Source organism: Artibeus jamaicensis, unplaced genomic scaffold, assembly GCF_021234435.1.
Source record: "Artibeus jamaicensis isolate MK-2021 breed Jamaican fruit bat unplaced genomic scaffold, CSHL_Jam_final contig_233, whole genome shotgun sequence".
NCBI lineage: Eukaryota > Metazoa > Chordata > Mammalia > Chiroptera > Phyllostomidae > Artibeus > Artibeus jamaicensis.
This window is the reverse complement of record NW_026521486.1, coordinates 39,560,264-39,583,805: the sequence shown is the minus strand read 5'-3', so window position 1 is coordinate 39,583,805 and position 23,542 is coordinate 39,560,264. Positions and strand designations below refer to the sequence as shown.

The window sequence follows — 23,542 nt, the reverse complement described above, 5'->3', positions numbered from 1 at the left end:
GCAGCCCCTCATTACCTCCTGAGTCCAAGCCCTTCTCACTCAGGAGTGCAGACCTTAGTTACATCCTCCTGAGTCCCAGTCCACTACTTTCTCCTTGGCTCCAAACTTGGCCACTCCTATTTAACATATTTATGAAACCAGTTAAAGGTTATAGATATGTTAAATAACCATTCCAGAGGTTAGCTGCAAAACTGTTGCTATGCAAAATAGCTCTCAATGGCCTTGCTCCATTTGTTTCTCCCCCCTGGGGGGAGGTGTGAGGACATCTTATATGTCTCTCTAATATTCTTATACACTTTGAATTCTGGACACCATTCCAAATCTTTTTTGGGGCCCCCCCTGGCTGCACCCTGTATCAAGGGCACATGCCTGGGTTGCAGGCTGGTTCGCTGCAGGCCAGTTCCCAGCAGGGGACGCACAAAAGGCAACCACATTGATGTTTCTCTCCTTCTCTCCTTCCCTTCTCCTCTAAAGATAAATAAATAAAATCTTTTAAAAAAATGTTCTCATCCCCCTCCCCCCAGGGGGAAGGGAAAAACGGAGCCAGGGCCACTGAGAGCTGTTTTGCATAGCAACAGTTTTGCAGCTAACCTCTGCCATGGTCATTTAACATATCTATAACCTTTAACTGGTTTCATAGATATGTTAAATAGCTATGGCCTTGCTTTGAGCCAGGAAGAAGGGAGTGGCTTCTACCCAGGATGTAACTGGGGGCAGGTCCCCTGAGTTACAGTGCCTATGTGAGAGCGTAGAGTTGATTGGCTCCATGCCATGGGGCCATACCTGCCCAGATGTGACAGCCACTGAGAGGGAGAACCATGTGGTTTTGGCCAGAGTGCAGACCCCTGCAGCGAGGTGAAAGGGAGAGCCATGCGGTTTTAGCAGAGTGAAAGAGTACCACTCAGCTTTGTCAGAATGGGGACCCCTGCAGCCAGGTGAAGAAAAAAGCCACATGCTTTTGGTCAGAGTGCTGACCCCTGCAGCTTTGGTAGAAGAGGCCCACTTGGCTTTGGGATGCTTTCTTTAGCCACAAGGCCTGAGAAGCAGGAGAGACTTTCACTGGAAAAATGGGTACAAAGAACTCTTGCCAGTGGACTGTGAGAAGGTGGCACATGACTTTGGATTAACTGGAGATCCTACCTGCACGGCGACACAGCTGACGGTGCCAGCGACCTGAAAAAACACATGTGCTCTTTTCCTGAGTTATGGTACCTGGAGTTGTGAGTGGGAGAAGGGAGAGCTGTGTGTGTGTAGGTGTATACCCTAAAGGACTTTGATATTTTAGTGGAGGCATTAGGCCTAAATAGCATTAAATAAACATTTCGTTTCCTTTTCACAAAAAAAAAAAAAAGAAAAGAAATGGCCTCTCGTTCTTCAGTCCTTGAATCTGGGATAGGTTTGTGACTTGCTTTAGTCAATAGAATATACCATATTTTTCAGACTATAAGACTCACTCCCTGCCCCCAAATTTGGGGGAATAATGGTTGTTAATACTGCTGTTGAGTTCTGTTTACATTTACATTGGTGAAACATTATGTTATTTATGTTATTAAATATTTTATCACATTTTTAGCTTCAATTTTTTTCCTATGTCCCTCCTCTAAAACCTAGGTGTGTCTTATGATCTGAAAAATATGGTATGTGGAAATGACATTAAGCAAGTGCCAGAGCCTACGCCTAAAAAGGCCTATTGCTTTCTGCTCTTGCTCTTGTAGAATGCCCCTGAAGGCCACCCTGTAAAGAAGTCCGAACTAGCCCACTGGAGAATGATGGGCCACCTAAGTCTATCTGAGACAGATAGGCTCAACCATCCCGGCTGTTGCAGCCGCACCGGTTGAGGCCCCAGACTGGTGAGAATGGCTGTCTCAGAACATCTAATTGCAGCTGAGCCTCCAGCTCACCTCAGCCACACGAGTGAACCCACACCACAACCATGGCATGGACTCAACCACAAAATCATGATATGGAAATCATTCTTGTTTTAAGCTCTTAAGTGCTGGGATGGATTTTTTTGCAATTATAGATAACTGAAATACTAAGGATGGACTAGAAATCTAAGTGCTTTATATTTACTATCTAAATGAATCTTCTTAACAATCCTGTGCAGCCAATACTATTAATGACACCACATTATAAATAAAGAACTTGAAGCTCTGTGAATTTAAATAACTTGCCCAAAGTTACACAGCAAAGAAACAAATCAAACTCAGCTCTGGCTTCAAGCACACACTATACACCTACTATTCTGATGATGTTTTTGAAGGAAACAAGAGGGGTTGGTGCAGCTTTTTAAATCAAGGTCAGATTATTGCTATTATTTTTCTATATGAGATGTAATACTTCTGTTTTGGGAATTTCAAGGAAACAGTGCGTATGAAAAAAGTTGACAAATTTTTTTTTAAGATTTTATTTATTAATCTTTAGAGGGGAAGAGAAGGAGAGAGGGAGAGAAACATCAATGTATGGTTGCCTTTCATGCATCCCCTGCTGGGAACTGGCCTGCAGGGAACCAGCCTGCAACCCAGGCATGTGCCCTGACTGGGAATTGAACCACGACTGTCTGGTTCGCAGGCCCGCGCTCAATCCACTGAGCTACACCAGCCAGGGCGACAAATTTTTTAATGCAGATTATTTATGAAGAAATATGCACATATATCAATATTTTATATTCAAATAACTTTCAAATAAAGTATGTAGTACAATAACTTTAATAATTTAAATACATGACACTGAGGTGCTAGATCCTCTACAAATTTATTTTAAAAAAACAGCTTTTCTGAGTTACTATGCTACTTTCATAAGGTTAAAAATCACTAACCATGTGCTCTCCTAGGCACTCAAGTCACTTCGATGTTTTGTTTCAGGCCAGGCCACCTCCCTCCAGATCCTTTTGTTCACCTGCACCTGAGCTCACACAAAGGCAAACTAATTAATCAAAATGCCTATAGGTGAGAGGTTGCACTCATTATTTATTAAGCATCTGCTAGTTATCTCATTGCTAGATTCATGGCGGAGATAACAAAGTGAGGACCATGGTCGCTAATGATGACAAGGGTATGTGGTCAACCAAGTTGTCCTCTCCCTGGCCATCCGTTGAGAGATCTGACAACCATTAATGTAGCAGCTGTGGTCACCCACCCAGAAGGTAGATCATTTCCACTGATCTCCTGAGCTCATACATGCCATGAGTCATGATTAAAGGAACTGTCTTGAAAGCTTCAGTAACTATGAACAAATTGCTCATTGCCAGCCCTCGTGGTTGCCCACCTGGTTTCCACCTCCCACACCATATTTGAAGTCTTTCAGAAAGAATAATTTTCAGACCTACACACTCACAACATATCCAAAATAGCAGACAAAATGAACATCGGCATTAAAGAGAAACACCTTAATCTTCATTGCTTTTGAAAGTCCCCATTGGAGTCCTACGTGGTGTGGCTCAGTGGGTTGGGTGTCATTCCCCAAACCAAAAAGTCACCAGTTCGATTCCAGGTCAGGGCACATGCCAGTTCTGGGTGGGGCCACGTGAGAGGCAACCAATCAACGTGTCTCTCATACATCAATGTTTCTCTCCCTCTCTTTGAAAAATAAACACATAAAGTCTTTTTTTTCTTAAATAAAGTCCCCACTGGGGAGTGATGTTCAGAGTTCCCTTTTCCAGTTCTGAGCCACTTTCATTATATGTGGCTAATGACAAAACTGCTACCCATTGCCTTGGCAACACATCCATGTGCTAAAAAAAGGAAATAAAAAACCTGAGGTTTATTTTAAATTTTCTAGCTGCCAGGTCTCTTACACTAAATTAGAAAATGCTTTTTAAAAGCAAGAGGTAATAATAGCCTACAAATAGTAACAGGATAATGTTTTATGAGAAGACAGTTATGAAAATGGATGAATCTATTTCTTAAATGTGAATCAAAGAGTTTTGATGCCATTCATGTTCTTTATATTATCCATTAAAATATTATTTCTGCTCTAAACTGTATACTATGATCCCTTAGTAACTTGCCGAATTTTTCAGGTGTTGAAATTTCCCATATTGAAATTTATAAATGGTTAAAGGAAATAAAATTACTCTGAGGAAGCTTTAGCTCTACATTTGAAAACAATTAAAGACTACTGCTTTAAAGCTACAGTGTGTAAATCAAATTAAAACACAAGTATAAAACTCAAGAATTTCCACATCATGATTGTACGTTTCCAGCAGAAGATAACTGTAGCCTCATAATTCAGTTATTTGTTATTTACATTTTACTTCTACATTCCTGTGGTTCTACCTTTTTCTCTTATCAAATTCTGTTGGTAAAGATAAAACAAAAGAAATAAAAGTTTTCAAAACTGGGTCTTAATAGTGAATAGCAGCAGATTGTAGATTAGCCAACTACCACAAAAGTATTCATAGCATTTTGTTTCCATGCTTCAATCTGCTGGCTAGAGCTACCTTTCACAGTTATCCCAGGATTTGCTCACAGTTTAGGAAGTGAGCTAGGCAGCTTTCCCAGCAAACAAGGCAGGGTCTGCATTTTGTTGCAACAGAAGCACATCTAGACTACATTTGGGGGCACCCTGCCAGAGTCTGCATACTTCCTCACCCTGTAATTAACTATTGCTATTACAACAGGATTCTCATCTCCAAAGGGAGCCTTTTAATGAGTTTATATGTTTATCTTATTTTCAAAAGGATTGTTTTTCTGAATCATTGAATTCTGAAAGTATTTAAAAATTATCTCAGTGTTGTTTTTTATTTATAGGGAGTATTACATAGCTAATTAATTGAATACCTAGAATACATAATGATATCTATCTGGCTTTTTTAAAAATAAGTTACCAGCCCTGACTGGTGTGGCCTAGAGGACTGGGCATCATGCCACAAACCGAAAGGTCCTGGTTCAATTCCCATCCAGGGCACATGCCTGGGTTGAGGGCTAGGTACCTGATGTTTTTCTCCCTTTCTCCTTCTCTAAAAATGAATAAAATCTTTTAAAAAATAAGTTACCAAAAGAGTATGACAGCCTAAATAATCATTACTAACAGTAGCTGAGCACTCATTATATACAATAACATACACTAAGACCTCTTATGCATCATTCAATCAATCATTCATTCATTCATTCATTCATTCAACATAAACCTATTGTCTACTATGTGCACTATTCTAGGACCTGGAGAAGAACAGTGAAGAAAACGAAATCCCCTTCATGGAGCTTATGCTGCAGCAAGAAAACTATTAAATAAGCAAAGCATAAAGCATGTATAATGAAAATAAGTGCTATGTGTTCGTGCATAGAGGTATCTCATTCAAATAAGTTGACAGGAGCAGAGACCTGAAGAAGGTGAGAAAATCCAAAACTGGGCCTCGGGGAGTGAGGGGAAATGTTTTTTAAAGATCCTTGAGCAATTATTTGTTCAGGATTTCTTATAACAACTTACCATTTAATTCTTACAGCAGGACTTCATGGTAGGTATTTTTATTGCTCCCATTTTGAAAATGTAAAGAAACTTGCTTAAAGCCACACTACCTATAAAAGGCAAGCTAAGATTTAGCCCATATCTCTCTCACTCACAAACTTTACTTTTGACCATTTTCCTCCTGTCAAATCACCCAACTACCCAAAATCAAGATCTCTACATGTTCAATATTGGTACCCTCATAATAGGATAGTCCATTACAACATTACACTTAAAAAGCAAAAAAAAAATTAATTTGAGAGAAAAAAAGTAAATGAGTTTTAGCTCAATCAAATAAATAACTGAAAAAAAGCCTCTCTACTCCCCTCTTGAGGAATGTAGATGGAGGCAGAGCAGACTTTGTAAGTTATGGCTCTGTAGGCACACACACACACACACACACACACACACACACACACACACACACACACACACGATGCCCTAGCTGGCCCTTTGGCTCTTTAATGGCAGGTACTGAAATCACCTCTCAAAGCAGTACTCTCAGAGCTGCCCTAAGAGGCCATGATTAAGGAGAGGGAGAGGAAGAAGAGGATAGGAACAGTTTGTTGTGGGAAGTCTCTATCATCACTCCCCTTTCTGTTCACTCCACTCTTTTCAACAGAATCTTAGCATCAGGATTGGATGTTTTCATTTGGGCACATAAATGACCTGGTCACTTATGATCACTGGAGGTAGATTATACCTCCAGACTGGTCCTGCTGGAATGGGAGGAAATCCTTTCAAGACCTACGACCCACATGACTTCACTGAACCACTACATTTCACAAGGACTTAGCCATGTGGCTGGCTGAGAAAGGGTGGCAGAACTATCACCATTTCCTTGCTCAGGATTGGAGCCCCTTGATTTCCCCTCACTCCCTGGAAACTCGGGTACCTGTGCATTAATGGTATCTGTAAAGATTAAAGGGCATGATTAGGAAAACGGGGAAGGGGAAAGCTATGTTCTCCAGCCATTCTTGACCTGAGTAAGTGGAGTTTTACAGTTCCTGAGTGATTTGGGGAAAGTGAACATAAAACCCAAGCAATCAAAGGAAAATTATCTTAATGCCAGGGATGCATACTTTTTTCCCTGCTTCTCAAATCCAAAGAGGAAAATCCGGACGAGTGGCTTAGGTTATAAAATACAAGGTCAAGGACCCTTGAGCTTAGTTCTCAACTTCTCAGTAGTCAGTTACGTGTGAAACATAATTAATAGCATGATAAATATAAGTTGTGGAAAATGCGAATGTCAGAGGCCCCTCCCATGGGCCTCCTACAGAGCCTGTCACAAAGAGGACTTCATCGACATTAGCAGGGCTATTAAAACATATTACCTATTAAAAGCGTGCTCTTCCCTGGCGCCTCCTACTGGAGTTTCTCTGTGTGGGTGTGTTCGTAACAGAGGAGTCAGTGAGCAGAGTGTCCTGGGTACAATGTGTATTCGTAAGAGGAAACAGATCTCAATGAGGAAGAGCATATGTTTCTGACTCTGCATCTGTGCAAAAAGTACATAGTCCCTGAAGTTGTACTAAGAAAAACAAGTACCGTATTACAAAAACATCTTTTATTTCACACATGTTATCTTGGCACACTTCCCGTCTGTTTTTTCGGCCTGACTAAATAGTTCTTTCTCACCCTCAGGTACAGGAAAACTACGAAATGTTTCGAACAGTCTGACACAAACTGACTAACCAGATATGCTTACTCACTAGGGGATCCCAGAGGCAAACAAATCTCAGCCCAGTAAGACACGTGACTCTCCAGGTCACACCTGCCCGAAGGCGGCCCCTATGCAATCCAGCGGATACCACATCCTTCGAAGGCTGGGCGGAGGCCGAGCCCCGAGGCTCAAGTTGGGCGCGAATCTGGCACGTAGTATCCTAGGCGATTCCCGAGTGCGCGCTCCCCTTGAGCACCCTCCCCCACCGCCCCGGGGGCGGGCCCAACGCGCCAGGCCCTCCCCGGGGGCGGGCCCAACTCGCCAGGTGCTGGTGCCGGTGGCTGGCTCCGCCCCCGCCCCCGCGCGGAGTGCGCCTGCCTGCTGGGAGCCGCGCCCCCTCCCCCGGGGAGGCTGTTCTCCGCGGTCCCCTGGGTCGTGCTCCCCTCTGGACTAACCTCCTACCCGCGCAGGGGGCGTGGCCGGAGGCGGGGCCGAGGTGGTGAGGCGGGGCTCGCAGCAGTGCGCCGAGCTCCGCTGCAGCTTCACCGGCGGGTCTCGTGGCAGGCGGGCGGCTCGGTCGCTTCCTTAGGTCCCATGGCAGCCCTCAGCACCCCTGCTGAATGCGGCTACATCCGGACGGTCCTGGGTCAGCAGATCCTGGGGCAGCTGGACAGCTCCAGCCTGGCTCTGCCCTCCGAGGCCAAGCTGAAGCTGACGGGGAGCAGCGGCCACACTGGCCAGGCGGCCAAGAGCCTGCGGATCCAGGAACAGGTGCAGCAGACCCTGGCCCGGAAGGGCCGCAGCTTCGTGGGCAATGGTGAGTGGAGCTCCGCCGCCCCCCCGGCACCACCCCGACACCCCCCCCTTCCACTTACCCTACCCACTGCCTCACCTCTCAGCTCCCGGTTGCTTCCATTCGCTGCTTCCCGAGGGTGCGAGACCTGGGCTTCTGCCCACCTGTTGCGGTCCCTTTGTACGAGCCGCCGCGCCCTCCCGGCTCAGACCCGCTTACTTGGGGAAAGCACTCTTTTCTAAAATAATCGTCTACTCAGCTTTGTCATATATGTATCTAGGTGTGTTAAACGCACATACATATCTATATGGAAGAATTCAGTCCACGATTTTCACTCCTTCCTTAACCTGCTGCCCTCGTCCCCTTCCCTCCTCCCCACGGGTCTTAATCTGGAGTCTCCGGGAGTCTTTAAACACTTCGAAATTTTATGCAGAAATTCGAGGAGAAAGCACCCCTAGCTTTTATTAGCTTTTTGAACATTTTGAAAAAGAAAACTTAGAAGTACTGGCGCACCCACAAACTGTAAATTGGGACTACGGTGCCTCGCTCACGTACGTCGGGGCGCTCCATCCAGAGTCAGGAGCGAGGGGATGATCTAGGAAGTGAAAAAATCGACTAGGAAGCTTTGAGCCAGGGAGCTATCACGCCGCCCCAGGGAGGAAGAGGGGGAGGAGGAAGGGACTTTGGCCCCGCTGGCCCAGCACCCCAGCCCGCACCCCTTCAGCCAAGAGGTGAAAGGGGTTTTCAAATAAGTAAAATACTATATCAGTAATTGGTAGTTAGGGTGTAATTGATGAAGGGTGAAGCAGTTGACAAACTATTATTGTTGTAAAAATTAGAAGACATGAAATATTTTCCCCTGCTTAAAGCCAGATAATCAGAGCCACACAGTTTCTCCTTTATTAGTTAATTAATTTATTTCCATTATAAAAGTATTATAAGCTTATGATAGAAGAGTTAAGAAATTGAACAGTTAGTTAAGTTGGGGTATCAGTTTGTTTCCTGCAGTGTTGAACAGTTTCTCTAGGAAGCGACAGGGCCAGGGCCCATGGAGAAGGAAAACGCTGGCAGACCAGACTAGAAATTTACAACAGCAAACCCTGAGAGGATGTATTGTTTTCAACTTCTGTAAAAGAATCCTAAAGGATCAGGCAGTCAGTATTTATATATTTGAAAGATAAACAGAGATGTGCAATGACTATAGTTCATGTAACTGCCTACTTTGTGCCAAGAATTGGACTATGTGGTTTGTGTTCATTCTGTCATTTTACCCCTCCCCCCAAATAATCCTTGTTAGATAAATTCTTTAATCTCCATTTTACAGATGAGGACACGAAGCAGTTAGGTAAAACTCAGGTTCTCACAGGTAGCAGAACTGAATTTAAACTTATAAGCCTGAATTTTTAAACCACTCTTCTGTTACATTGTTGAGCTTTTTGGTTAGTAACACAAAGTGGAATTTATATTAGACATCAAGCCCCCTCCCATTTTTCCCTAAATGCAGTTGAAGTGGTTCTGAGACAGTGGGAGATCTAGATAACACAGAGTTGATATGGTGCAGGAAAAAAAGGAACAAACCTGAATTTACATTTATGAGGCTAACTAACCACTGCAAGACAATAGAGGTCAATTTTTGACCAGTGGAGTCACTGCATCCCTTTAGTGTGTGCAGAACCAGTGCACAGACCAAAAGCTGGAACCAAACTAGCTTTTCTGCTTGGGGAGATACAGGGATGCACATCAGATCTTCATTCGTACCCTCTGAGAATGGCTAGCCAGAAGGAGCAACCAGACATCAACTATTCAGTAAATGGGGTGAATGATCAGAAGGAAAGGGAGCACTGTCGAGCATCTACTATGTGCCTAATCCTGTTCAAGAAGATGTGTCCATTTTATTTTATCGTTAGAGCAATTATATGAGATGGACACAGGGAGTAATTTCACATACGTAGAATGTGTTGGTCTCTCAACTTTTATTGGATACTAAGTCCCAAACCCACACATGATCTGTCCTCTCTACAACATGTACATTCATGTTGCTTCAAGAATTCAAGAACAGTCTAATGGGTCTGTGCTTCATACAGAACACTGTAGGTGCTGAATTAAACATAGACTCTGCCTGCTTTAATGCAAGGAATTAAGAGTCTGAAGAAAGAAACCTCTCTCTAAAAAATGCATTACCAAATTAAAAAATGGTAAGTGACACTAAAAAAGAACAGCTAATGCATTGTGGAGTTTAGAAAGATGAATTAGACCCCTTACTGAAGGGAATTTTGAAAAGCTTCTAGAGGGATTGAAATTTTAGATCCCCAAAAGTCAGTAGGATTGGACCTAGGAACATGGCCAGAGGGAAGAGCATTTTAGGCAGAAATAGTAGAAATACTTCATAGTTCATGGAATTGATGTGGTAGAGCAAAGGGCATTGTCACCGTGCTTCTGCTGTAATGCTAAGGGCAGCTGGTTAAGTGGCTCTTCAAATGAAGGAACAAAGTGTTTGAAATATTTTGATTGCAACAGGAGCTTCCCAGCAAGCTGAAATACACTCAACAGCGTGCACAGAAGTGCAAGTCAGGCAGAGAGATAAAGCAGCAAACAACACCTACTTACTTTAAAGCCTCAGCTTTCTGAGGCTCAAAAAAGTAATCGGCTTGAAAGGAATTTAACATTAACGTGCCATGGAACAATTACCAGAGGTGATTCAAGTATGTTGTTTAATTAAAGTTCTTTGAAAAGGTCTAGGGGCTCTTGATGGTTTTGAGTATTACGTTTAGTATTTCCTTATTACTATCCTGTCTCTAAAGTTGAAACAGACAAGCAATTGTTGAAACAGTGCATCTGGAAAGAATCCTGTATCAACAGAAGAAATTCTGGGAAGGAATGACCCTGGTGTTAATTGTTGTTAGCTCCAGGGCTCTGGAGAATTCTGAATTGTTGACATACCTGTACGATTGAGGCAGCAGATAATCTGAAAACAGATGAGATATATGGGGCTGAATTGTTGATAAATACCTTGCAAGGATCTTTAACCCATCAGTTTCCCTCTACTGCCTTAATATAGGTGGGTGGTGTTCATTGTAAATTGCTCTAACTTTTGTTATTTTAAACTGTGCTGAATGGGTTTAAAGTTATCTGTAACTCATGGGGGTGGAGGCAGAGGGGCATAGCAGCATTGTGAAATGAGTCTGTGTTGTAAGGAATTTTTCAAATCCTTTTATAAAAGTCACAGAGAAGGCACTTAAGAATTGCAAGTATTAGTGAAAGGGAATTTTAAAGTGTCCTTATCATAGTTATTACACTTACTTCTAAAGTACTACCACTTTACATATTACACTGTCCCCCCCCCCCGCCTGTTGTAGGAAGAAAGTCATGTTTTAAATTATATATAATACATAAAAAACAGAATGAACCATATCATAATAAAATTTGCAACTTTTTTGAAATCTACCATAAGACCTCCAGGCATGCAATTTACTTCGACAGTTTCCTTAGCCAATATCTTTTGAATATCTGTGATCAGGTGGAATTCTGGAGAAAGGACTGAAAACTGGCTAAGGTACCAAAAAAGGTGATTAATAGGTGTTACAGGGCGGGGGTGGGGTGAGGGGGTGGGAGGTTAGACATTGTTCAAACCCGGTGTGAAACAATTCTTTGATTGCCAAAAAGGAATTCCAGTAATGAAGCAATTCTGGAAGCAAGGTGACTAGTCATTCAGAAAGTAAGAGATATCAAGAGAGGAGAGGGAAAAAAAAAAGTTCAGTGGTGGGATGGTAGGAACATGACCATGCTGCTCTGAACACAAAGTGTCACTAGTGCCACCTGATTTCATGTACCCCCATGTCTGCCTGCCCATGGCCCAGCCCCTTTTTGTCCAATGTCTAGCAAATCACTTGCAGTGAGTACCAAAAAAAGAAGAAAGTGTGTCTCTTTTTAGGGGTAATTTTGATTATTCTTAGTCAAAGGAAATAAGAGTGTTAACACAATGGTGATTACAAATATGAGATCTCTACCCCTGGAAATGGTTAGAACACGTCTTTTATGGGTGAGGCCTGAGTCAGGCAAGACCTGGTAAGGAGAATCTGTGGAACTGATTGTAATAATGGAGTTCTTTGCTCTATGTGTCGCATAGAGAAGTTAAAGAGAAGAAGACTGTCCCCTTAAGCTTTCAAAAAGACTTTTTGAAATGTCATCTGTGTCCTGTGCTAGTGCTTCCAGTCCTTAGGGATAGAGGGCGGCTCACGTGAATTAGCTATTCTAGGTATTTGTTTTTCACATCACCTCCTTCTCCTAAAGGGTCGTTTTGGGTATCAGCTTTAATTGTTTTCCCAGGCATTAAAATAAGGCTATATGTATTTATTTTATCTACAAATAGTTAACATTGATTTTACACTAAAATTGAATTCCTGGGCTGACCAATAATAATTATTAAAGCTTTATTTTTTTTCTTTTCTGAAAGAACACACATATTATTGGCAACCTATCAATGATACTAATGAAATACAATAAGACATATGTTGTTCAAACCTCTAATATCTAAAAATCGAACATGATTGATTCAGCCTATAATAAGATCAGTTTGCTCTATCTCAGACGACACTCGGGAATTTTCAGTTATACACTTCTGAGATAAATGTTTCCCAGCTACTTTGTGCGTGCACACAAATGTGTGAAGACACAGATAGCACACTTCTCCTGGGGAAGTAAGCAGTTCGAGGCAGTGTTGCAAGGCGGGGAATAGATAGAGTTACGGGAAAACCTAATCTTTGTACTGGAATGAGCCATCTCACTCCCCTGCCTTATTAGAGTAAGAATGATAGAATTTCAGTCCTCTTACAATAGAAATGTTAAGAAATCTATTGTGTATCTTTGTGTGATGTAGTTAAAGGTGATTGGATATTGGACATAAAAGCAGTTATTATGTTGTTATGAGCTGGGGAACCCAATATGTAGCCTTAGAGAAAAATGTGTATTTACAAAAAAGAAAACATAATCGCCATTACCATGAAAAGAATTCACATATTTTTACTCTTGGAATAATCAGCTTTAGGCTTAACAATATTATTGTAATTGGCCAAAGTATTACAACCACATTTCGGTAATTCTTTCATTTTCAGAAGAAAACATTGCTCACTAGAAGCTTAATAAATTATTCCCACTAAATCTTAAATCTCAGTAATACATCCATGGGATGGGGTTGAGAAGGATCACATCAGAATTATTGTAGCTTGATTACCTCTGGTCTTTGGAGAAGAAAAAAAGGAACTTTTCTTGATAGATAATAGGAACGTATTGTGAGCCACCAAATTATTACAGATAAATACACAAGCCACACAGAGAAGAGAATGACGGTAAATATATGTTATCCAGATGTAGAACTAACCTTGGCAAAATGAGCGTAGGGGGCCTTTCTGATCACCCAGGAAGAAAGTCGGCCCATACTTGTGGGAAGGAACTTATTCTTCCTCTATATTCCCAGAATGACAGAGAAACGGTAAAAAATATTTGAGTGCCTACCTTCCACCCGCTCCAAGACAACAACACACAAGCAACTACAGTCCTCACATTTAGGCTCCACTGTGCAGTCCACAGGGTAGATGTCAGTCTGAAGGATTAAGTGCGCACTGAATTTGTGTGGCTGGCATATTTTGAATGTACGAGGAACTATGACTAATCAACAATTACTTTGTCAAGTGCTGATGCAGGACTGTACTAGAAGTGAGTGTAAAGGACGTGAGTCTTCATGTCAAGGAGGTAAAAATTTACTTGAAAGATGAGACAGCCTCTTCCTGCTCTGTGCTGGCCTCACTCCAATCCATTTTCCCCATAGCTACCAGAGTAAACTTTCTAGAGTCTCATTGAATCACCTGATTTATCTTCCTTCAATTTATTTTCTTGCTGTTATCTACAGGAGTAAAATCCTCATTCAGCGTGGCATTCCGAGGTCTTCGTGATCTAATGCCTGCAACTTCTCAAACGTCGTACTATCAATACTACCCCCACAACCCCAAACATGTGTGATTTATCTTGTTTGGTATTCTCACTCCTACCCCTACTGCCCTCCTCCCTCCCCTCTCTTGGCCTGATTAACTCTTGCAAGCCCCTCCAGACTCAGTTCAGTTGTATCCCGATGGCAGTTTTCCCTCACCCCTGTTCCACCTCATACTGTAGAGGAAGATCTTCAATACAAGTTAAAGATTTGATAGCCGTGAGTCACTGAAGATGTTTCAGCAGGGGAGACACAGAACACGCAAGGGTTTTGCCTGTTCTGTAAAACCACATTTGGCAGATTTGGTGGGTTTAGAGGAGAAGGGGTGACGGTTATGAATCATTTGGGAGGGAAGAGGTTAATGCTCTGCCACCGAAAGGCTGTGGAAATTTCATGACTTAAAACCCTTACAAAAACCTGTGATGAGTTTTTGAAGGAAAAAAATCTGTGAGTTCTATAAATTCATCTTTTCGGCTGTCACATCATTGTGAGAGTGTGTGATATTTGTCATCGCAGTTCTGAAGTTATCATTATGGGATATCTCAGCAAGTGAATTGGCAGGAATGTCAATGTAAGGAGACAAATTACAGGAATTAAGAGATTTAGAAAATGCCAGGCTGTGGCAGTTTAGGACTTCACCAGTGTGCTAAGTTACCAGGTTATAATCACAAATTCTATAATGACATATTCTGGCTACTCAAACAAAATACACTCTGTAGACACTGGCACCATGAAAGGGCTTCTTACATGTGTCTATGTGTGGTTATCTACAGCAGTAATTTGAAGATTGTCCCCAGAATGCCATAAGCTGATGTATCAGAGGATACCCTCAAACTGCTTAGGGGACTCGAAAAATAAGGACTCCGGCAGCTGGTTGATATATCCATTGACAAGTCACACAGTGGCACATGGAGCTTATGGCCCATTCTCCCAAGAGAACAGGTCTGCCCCTGGCAGACTTTGTTGGAAGGCAGCTGTGCTCACCACTGTGCTACCAATGCCAAGTCCTGACAGAACACGGGCTGTGGACTCTCACAGAGTTGACTATCCAGCTATGCACCCAGCACACTGAATTGTTTCTTAGGGTCGAGTATGTGAGCTGTGTTAACTGTAATAATAATTACACAATAGTCACCCCTGCACACATTTTGTAAATTTTTCAATAATGTAGACCATTAGTAGACGCTGATGTGCTTTGAAACATTTATGTTTCACTGTAGTTTCTAAAACCAACAAATTCTACTCATTTTCCAGCCCGGGCAAGTACTTATCTGAGTTATATGCAAGGTGTGAAATTGTGGTTTCCATAAATATGTGCTCATTTTTTTAGAAAGTAAGACTAGAAGAAGATAGAAGTTTGTTTTTTAATGTAAGTCAGGGGAAAGAATTTTGTTATATGCCCACACAAACAGAAATGCATCCTACTGTATGGTTCTTGATGGGTCCTGACAGATTTCATGTTTTCTTTTCAGTTACTACTTTTGCTAGCAAATAACTTCAGGAGCCGCTAAAATATGAGTTGCTATACAGAGGTCTTCTAATAACTTTCAGGATGCCATGTCTCAACTCTAATAGCAGGTCCTTAATTTTACTTTAATAGCAGAAGTGAAATTTCTTCACATGTGCAGAGAAGAGGCGCTTTTGTTACCCAGAGGTTGCTGTAGAAGGACCAAATGCCAGAGGTGATAACTTTTAGACTTCCAAGTTCTCTTTCCACCAAAAAGATCAGTGCTTTGCAACAGCATGGGTGAACCTGGAGAACATTATGCTAAGTTAAATAAGCCAGACAGGGAAAGACAAATACCATATGATTATCACTCATATGTGGAATCTAATGAACAAACTGAACTAACGAGCAAAACAGAGACAGACTCATAGATGGAGAGCAGATGACAGCTAGTGGGTAGGGTTGTGGGGGAGATTAGGGGTTGGAGGGATTGAGCAAAAAGGAAAAATGTCTCGTGGACATGGAAAAACAGTGTGATGATTGCAGGGGAGGGGGGGCCTAAATGGTAATGGGGAAAATACAGTAGGATTAAATTTTAAAAAATGAGGTCTGTGTACACTTATTTCTCCATCAATGTCGTTATTCAGGAGACTGGTTCTCTTGTTGAAACCTGCAATTTCTTGGGTGAAAAATGTATCCGCAGGGTTTGGATGAGGTCAAGCATTGCTTGTTCAGTATCTCAAGCCCAGAAAGATGAGTTCATTCTTTAAGGAACCGACAATGAACTTGTATCAAATTCAGCTGCTTTGATTAACAGGCCACAACAGTTAAAATGCAGGATATCAGAAATTGTTGAATGGTATCTCTGTTTCTGAAAGAGACCAATAGTTCATCAGGCTGATGAATAAGATCTAAGTTGTCCAGCTACAGAAACAGCAAGATGTCCGGTGATTCCTCAGACTTAGATAATCTGTGATATTGTAATGATGCAATAAAAGCCGTGTATTGGTTTGGGGGAAAAATGGACGCTGGTGTGCAGTCCAGGTGGCACTCACTACTGATGTTGATTTAAATGTGACTCTTAATTGTGCTCACAAGCACAAAAAGTTTTCTTCTTTTTCACAGCCAAGTAGAATTCCATTGTGTAAATATCCCGTAGTTTTTTATCCCCTAAAATATTGGTGGACACTTGGGCTATTTCCATATCTTGGCAATTGTAAATAATACTGCAATGAACATAGGGGTGCTTGTGTCCTTTTGAATTAGTGTTTTGGGTTCCTTCAATATATTCCCAGAAGTGGGATTGCTGAGTCAAAAGGCAGATTCATTTTTAATTTTTTGAGGTATCTTCATACTGCCTTCCACTGTGGCTTCACCAGTTTGCATTCCTACGAACAGTGTAAAAGTGTTCCCCTTTTCCACATCCTCAACAGCAATTGCTATTCGTTGACTTATTTATTTTTAAAAAGATTTTATTTATTTATTTTAGAGAGAGAGGAAGGGAGGGAGGAAGTGAGGAAGACAAACATCGATGTATGGTTGCCTCTCATGCAACCTCTACTGGGGACCTGGCCTGCATTGCAACCCAGGCATGTGCCCTGACTGGGAATCGAACCAGTGACCCTTTGGTTTGCAGGCAGGCACTCAATCCACTGAACCACACCAGCCAGGGCTGTTTGTTGATTTATTGACGATAGTCATTTTGGTACGTGTGAGGTGGTATCTCACTGTAGTTTTACTTTGCATTTCTCTAATGATTAGTGACATTGAGCATCTTTTCATATGTCTATTGGCCATCTATATGTCCCCTGTGGAGAAGTGTCTGTTCAGGTCCATTGCCCAATTTTAAATTGGGTTGTCATTTTGGTCTTGAGTTTTGTATGTTCTTTATAAATTTTGGACAGAATAGAGAGACCAGAAATAAAGCCACACCTTTATAGTCAATTAATATTTGACAGAGGAAACAAGCACAGACAGTGGGCTAAAAATAGTTCATTCAGTAAATGGTGTTGGGGAAATTGGACAGATATGTGCAGAAACTAGACCACCTTCTTACACCACACACAAGAATAAATTCAAAATGGATCAAAGACTTCAATGTTAGACTCCAAACCATAAAACTGCTAGAAGAAAATATAGGCAGCAAAATCTCAGATATTTCTCATAGAATTTGTTTTCTCAGATATCCTCCCAGGCGAGGGAAACAAAAGAAAAAATAAACAAATGGGACTAGCAAACTAAAAAGTTTTTGCACAGCAAAGTAAATCATCAACAAAATAAAAAAGACAACACACGGAATGGGAGAACATACTCCCGGGTACATCTGGCAGGGGGTTAATATGCAGACCGCATCTCGTCACGGCAGCCTGGTGTCACACCTCTGATCGTGCTCTGTGTAGGACAGCAGGTAGTGTGGACAGTGGTAGCCACCACCTTTCTGTTGCCCCATCATTTGTAAACCCCAAGCCTTTTTTCTTCCCAAGGAGACTGACGTCTCTCTTAGTGCCTCTGCACCCCTTCACAATAACCGTGCGTCTCTTCAGAGGGGTGTCAGCATTTTCTGGAATGTCTGACAGTCTGATTGCTGAGAATGGTCTTCATCCTCTTAGTAGATGTGGCAAGAAGAGTCTGCGCATACATTTAACAATACCTGTTTTCATTGAAATTTCTTGTCCCTCCGTGTCTGCACGTTCTCCTTTTAGAGCTAAGGGTAAACCAATTCACTTTTTTAACCCCGCTCAGAGAGTGCTAGAAGCTTGAAGGAAAAGATGCTTTGCTGACTGTGAATGCTTTTCTCTTTTCTAACTAACATAAGCAGGTTTTGTGTGTGTGTGTGTGTGTGTGTTAGCAGTTCTCTGTCATCTATGTACCATAAGTGAAGCTATAGTTGATTTTTTTAAAGGTACCCAGATGTAGGTAATGGTGTCCAAACAGAGGCTTGTGGATTTGCCTTCGTAAATGTATTAGATTTAACCAATTAGGTAAGAAAGCTGCTCATAAAACTCACAAGAAACAACTGATTGTGGAAGTCAACTTATTTTTTTAACCCTAAAATAATCCATTATTTTGGATAATACTTGCATCGATAACCAGAAATCAAGATATTTTCCTAACAGCTGCTTAGGGATTGTATATTGCTCAGATTAACATTGAGACCAGGAAAGAGAAAATGCCGCTATCCTGTGAAGTCTACCACACCTCAGCCATCTTCTGAACAGTTTGGAATCCTTCCATCAAACCCCACCCCCTCCCCCTCCATCCTCCAGCCCCACCCGGGCAATTCCTATTTGAGAAGGGCGGAGTTTAAAGTTCTGTAACTGCTTCCTCCATTTCTCTTCAAGTGGGTGCCATGCAGTGTCTCACATCAATATTTCTCTCCCTCTCTCCCGCTCCCTTCATCTCTCTCTATAATCAATAAGCATGTCCTCAGGTAAGGATTTAAAAAAAATTTAAATATTCCCTATAAATCATCATCATCATCTTTAGGAAATACCAAAAACACATAATACACGGTACAAGTGAAATGAATGACCCCCCCAAAAATCACAGTAATGTTATTGTGATCCTTGGTGCTTGAGACAATCAAAAATAACCAAAAAAGTAAAATTCAACGCCACTGGTAAATTTACCAGAATAAAACTCTAAGGTACAACACAATGTAAATTAAAGCTTGCATACCAGTTTATTCCTCCTCCTAGAAAAGACTAATTTAAGAAAAAGTGTGAAAAACAAGTTTTTGTGATCCAAATTCTGTTTTAAAAACCGTAACTCATTTCTGCATGTTGCTTTACAATTTTAAAAGCATTAGAAAGTATGCTTTCTCAGGTAAACCTCTCTTTCAGCAACTGGGTTAGTAGCTGGAATTAAGGGAAGCTGAGGCACCCACGTGATTTGTCCAGTGATGAAAGTGGTGGGTGGAGGCTCCGGCCCCTGGCCACAGGTTTCTGTGGTTTAGGGAAGGCACCAGCCTCCTGCTGTGAAGTAAAGGAAGTCTTTGCAATGTAGCCACACCCTCAGTTCCCATGTCTGGAAATGTGCATTTTCACGTTGGATGTATTTAAAGCAGGATGTGCCTGTGTGTATAATATGCTTTTGTTTGCGCTCTTGTTTCTATTTTTGGAGAAGCATAATTCATGGCTGAATTACTTTGTATGTTCAATAGTAATTATTATAGTATTTAATATTCTCTGATTGCACAGGAAATAATGACTAGCCTTAAAGAAGCTGGTTTTCATCCTGATCAATATTTATCTTGTAAGAAAAAATTCCACCGCGTTCAAAATTTCTTTAAAGTCTTAGAACACAGCTGCTAACTCACCTTTAATCCAATGCTAACCCACCTTTAAGTCATGATCCCAAACTCATGACTGCCTAGGCAAATTAATCTGCATTATTTGTTGTCTGAGATTGGCCTGTTAACCAGTGAAACCATCTATTGTCCCAGCCTGCAGGTTGAATATCAGGAGTCACAACTTTTCTGGCAAAGGTAGAGAGTCTGTGGTTTAAAGATCCAGTCTTTTGTTTTATCCCTGGTTGCTGGCCATGTTGCAGTTATTTTGGGAACCAGCAAACTGGTCTTAGGCTCATTCATCTGAAAACTAAAGGAGAAGCTTCCTTATAAGGACTTATGTCAGCAAACAAAAGAATTAACATTTAGAGTCTTTTGAGTTGTGCAGCAGAGGTTCTAGAGGAAAGAGAAAGATTGGTTTTGGTCCTCCTACCAAGAACTATGATGCCGATCTCTTCAAGGCTTTAATAAGTGGCAATTTCAGAGAAGCCCCAGAGTATTTAAACAGCAGAGACCAGTGGAAAGGAGGAACCCAGAGTTCAAACCTGATATTGAATCTCGTTGTGATTCAAAGCAAGTAATTTGCTTTCCTAATTATAAAGGGAAATGATAACAGCTGACTCTGCTTCACAGAATATTGAAAAGACACATGTAAAATAATTTGAGCTCCTGAAAGAAAAGTAATATTGAAGTGTAAGGAGTTCATGTAAGTTGCTTTGAAAAGCCCTACTACAAGCAGCAGTGTGACTTGAGTGCTTTCGTTCAGCAGGCCTGCTTCTAAAACTCAATCATTCGCTATCTTGATAGGCTTCCGTGTTTCTCTGGTCCTGTCCAAAGATTCTTACACATTTTTTAAAAATCCATGCAGGAATTTCAGCTTAAAGATACAAAGTAGCCCCCAGCGACTGTTTCTGAACATCTGCCAGTTGCTGGAACACTGTAGGTGGTGACAGGGTAGGGGGGACCCATTGAAGAAATTCTGTTGGATTCCTAAAATTGCATCTTCTTCCCATCTGCCATTTTATAGTCAAGTAACAGGAACTAATAGTTCCAGCAACCATCTATATATGCTATTCGTATTTTCCCATTCTAGATCATTCCTGACTTTCATGTATTTCGTTTTCATACAATCTAAAATCCTGAACATGGATACCCCTACACTACTTTTCGTAAAGGTAATAAATTTGGTTTCTTACCTACCAACCGACTGGTAATTTTCTGCTTTGCCATCACTGTAGAAAGGCTACTGTTTTATCGGGGGCGGGGGTAGGGACAGTTTAAGCGCTCCTCCGCCCGCCCCACCCCAGTGGTGAGGGTTCCTTGGACCTGCCCTGCTAGCCTCCTTCCCCACCCCAGCAGGACCCTGCTGCCCGCCTCCCCGACAGCCTGGAGGAGAGTGGAGGAGAGGGGCACAGGGAACAGTGAGGGCAGAGCTCGGGACCGGGCAGCCTGGGCAGGAGCCTGAGTGGCATTGGGAGTTGAGTCCTAAGGCCACCTGGAGCCTTTGCTCAGGGGCCTTGGAGAACATTCCTTTCCTTCATGCATTATCCTGGTTTCAGGCATTTTCCGTCCCTGAGGTTAAAAATGAAGGGGCTACCTGACCTTTCACCATCCCCTGTGGAGAGGTCAGCCCAGTAGAAACGGGAGAGACCTGGCTTACCTCCACTTCCCTGGTCTTCAGAGTGACATTTACCAGCCCGCGGCTGCCTCCCCCAGGACCCTTTGAGGCCTGAGACTTGTTTACCAGCCAGGTTGTTTAGCTCTAGGACATGAGACACATGTACACACACATTTTGGGGGTGGAGTCCTTCTTGTAGGCCCTGACAACAATAATCTCCATTTCTTCTCTCCCAAAGAACAACTTGTGAATCTATTGTGAGTCTTAGAAACTTTGACTTTATAACAGTTTATTCGGAAAGTATGGTGCTGTGTTACAATTGAATTGGAAAGAGACTGCCTGTGTCATTTTATTCTCAGTATCTTTCCCCAGTCTCTGAAGCCTAGAGAAGCTGGGTATTTTTTCCTCTGATTGCTAAAAGAATGCTATATGACAGAATCATTTTGGCTAAAATTAGGAGAAATTTCCTGGGTTTTAGAGATCTTTGATTGTTTTGGTCAGCTTTGTTCTTTTTATTTTTCCCTTTGCTAAGGCAGTGGGGGATTATAAAAGAAGAACAAATGAAAAGCTGGGAGAAGGATCAAGGGGTAGAAGAGGGTCACGACACTGTCTTCTACCGCCGGCCCTCAGAGGAGCGTTTGAAGAGACACTGCAGTGCAGTCAGTGCCAGCACGTCCTGTCCCCACAGCCCTTCAAACATCTACTGAGAGTCCCTGTGGCTCCGCCGGAGCTGAGCCCGGAGGCTGTGTCCTACTCAGTGTTTGCGGGAGAGTGGGCTGGCTGGCTGTTAGACTTCCAAAGTAAGAACAAGCCAACCCAGCTGATTCCAAAAATGCAGTCATTTGTGGGGCAGAGGTTGATTCCCTCCCTTGCTTCTCACGGCCAAACACCTCCACCCCAGGTTTGGTCTTTGTCAAGCAGGTCTATGTTTTCTTTGACCCGACTGAGCCACCTGGTTAGACAAGCTATCTCATGTAGTAGTGTTGAGTGACCCTTTCGTTTATTGCCTACCTCTACAGCCTTCTCTGGGATTTCTGGGGCCCTGCCCTGGGAATCGAGTTCTCTGACCTAAGAAGCTGAACTTTTTAGACCCACTTAAATGATCCCCAAATTTCTCAATGTAACAAATATTTATGGATTTTTTTTGTGAAAATTTCTTCTCCCCTTTGTTCCCTTTCCCTAAAAAATTATTTTATATTTAATTTTTTAAAATAAGTTTTGTTGATTATGCTATTATAGTTGGCCCATTTTTTTCTTCTCTTTATTCCCGTCCACCTCGTACCCCACCCCCCGAGCATTGCCCCACCTTAGTTCATGTCCATGGGTCACACATATAAGTTCTTTGGCTTTTCCATTTCCTATACTATTCTTAACCTCTCCCTGTCCATTTACCATTTATGCTTCTTATTCCCTGTACCTTTTTCCCCATTCTCCCCTCCCTCCTCCCCACTGATAACCCTCCATGCGATCTCCATTTCTGTGGTTCTCTTCTTGTTGTAGTTGTTTGCTTAGTTTTTGGTTTTGTCTTTTTTAGGTTCAGTTGTTGATAGTTGTGAGTTTGTTGTCATTTTACTATTTATATTTTTGATCATCTTCTTTTTCTTGGGTAAGTCCCTTTAATATTTCATATAATAAGGGCTTGGTGACCAGCAACTCCTTTAACTTGACCTTATCTGGGAAGCACTTGATCTGCCCTTCCATTCTCAATGATAGCTTTGCTGGATAGAGTAATCTTGGGTGTAGGTCCTTGCCTTTCATGGCTTTGAATACCTCTTTCCAGCCCCTTCTTGCCTACAAGGTTTCTTTTGAGAAATCAGCTCATAGTCTTATGGGAACTCCTTTGTGGGTAACTGTTTTTCTCTTGCTGCTTTTAAGATTCTCTCCTTATCTTTAATCTTGAGTAATGTAACTATGATGTGCCTTGGTGTAAGTTTCTTTGGGACTCTTTCAGCTTCCTGGACTTCCTGGAAGTCTATTTCCTTCACCAGATTGGGGAAGTTCTCTTTCATAATGTTTCAAGTAAGTTTTTGATTTCTTGTTCTTCCTCTTCTCCTGCTGGCACCCCTATTATTTGGAATGTTTAAAGTGTTCCTGGAGGTTTCTAAGCCTCTTCTCATTTTTTTGAATTGTCATTTCTGTTCTGGTTAAATGTTTATTTCTTCCTTCTGTTCCAAACCATTGATCTGAGTCCTGGTTTCCTTCCCTTCACTCTTGGTCCCCTTTATTTCACTTTTCATAGCCTTCACTTCTTCCTCTATTTTGTGACCATACTCAACCATTTCTGTGAGCATCCTGATTACCATTG

The 23,542-nt window shown here is 42.0% G+C and overlaps 2 protein-coding genes across 3 annotated transcripts in view; both read left to right on the top strand.

Annotated features, from left to right (window-relative positions):
- Window positions 1-7,562, top strand: part of LOC119045124 (protein lin-28 homolog A-like) — a 44,718-nt gene extending 37,156 nt beyond the window's left edge. The window contains 1 exon segment of the mRNA XM_053661426.1: window positions 7,161-7,562. Coding sequence (XP_053517401.1) covers window positions 7,161-7,562 — 402 coding nt within the window.
- A 10-nt stretch (window positions 7,563-7,572) lies between these two features.
- PKP2 (plakophilin 2) overlaps window positions 7,573-23,542 on the top strand; it is a 79,511-nt gene continuing 63,541 nt past the window's right edge. Inside the window, exon 1 of one of the 2 annotated variants that reach the window (XM_037139717.2) lies at window positions 7,573-7,925. In XM_037139717.2, coding sequence (XP_036995612.1) covers window positions 7,703-7,925 — 223 coding nt within the window. In that variant the 5' untranslated portion in view covers window positions 7,573-7,702. The remainder of the gene's footprint in view (window positions 7,926-23,542) is intronic. The other variant, XM_037139716.2, reaches the window with a different exon arrangement.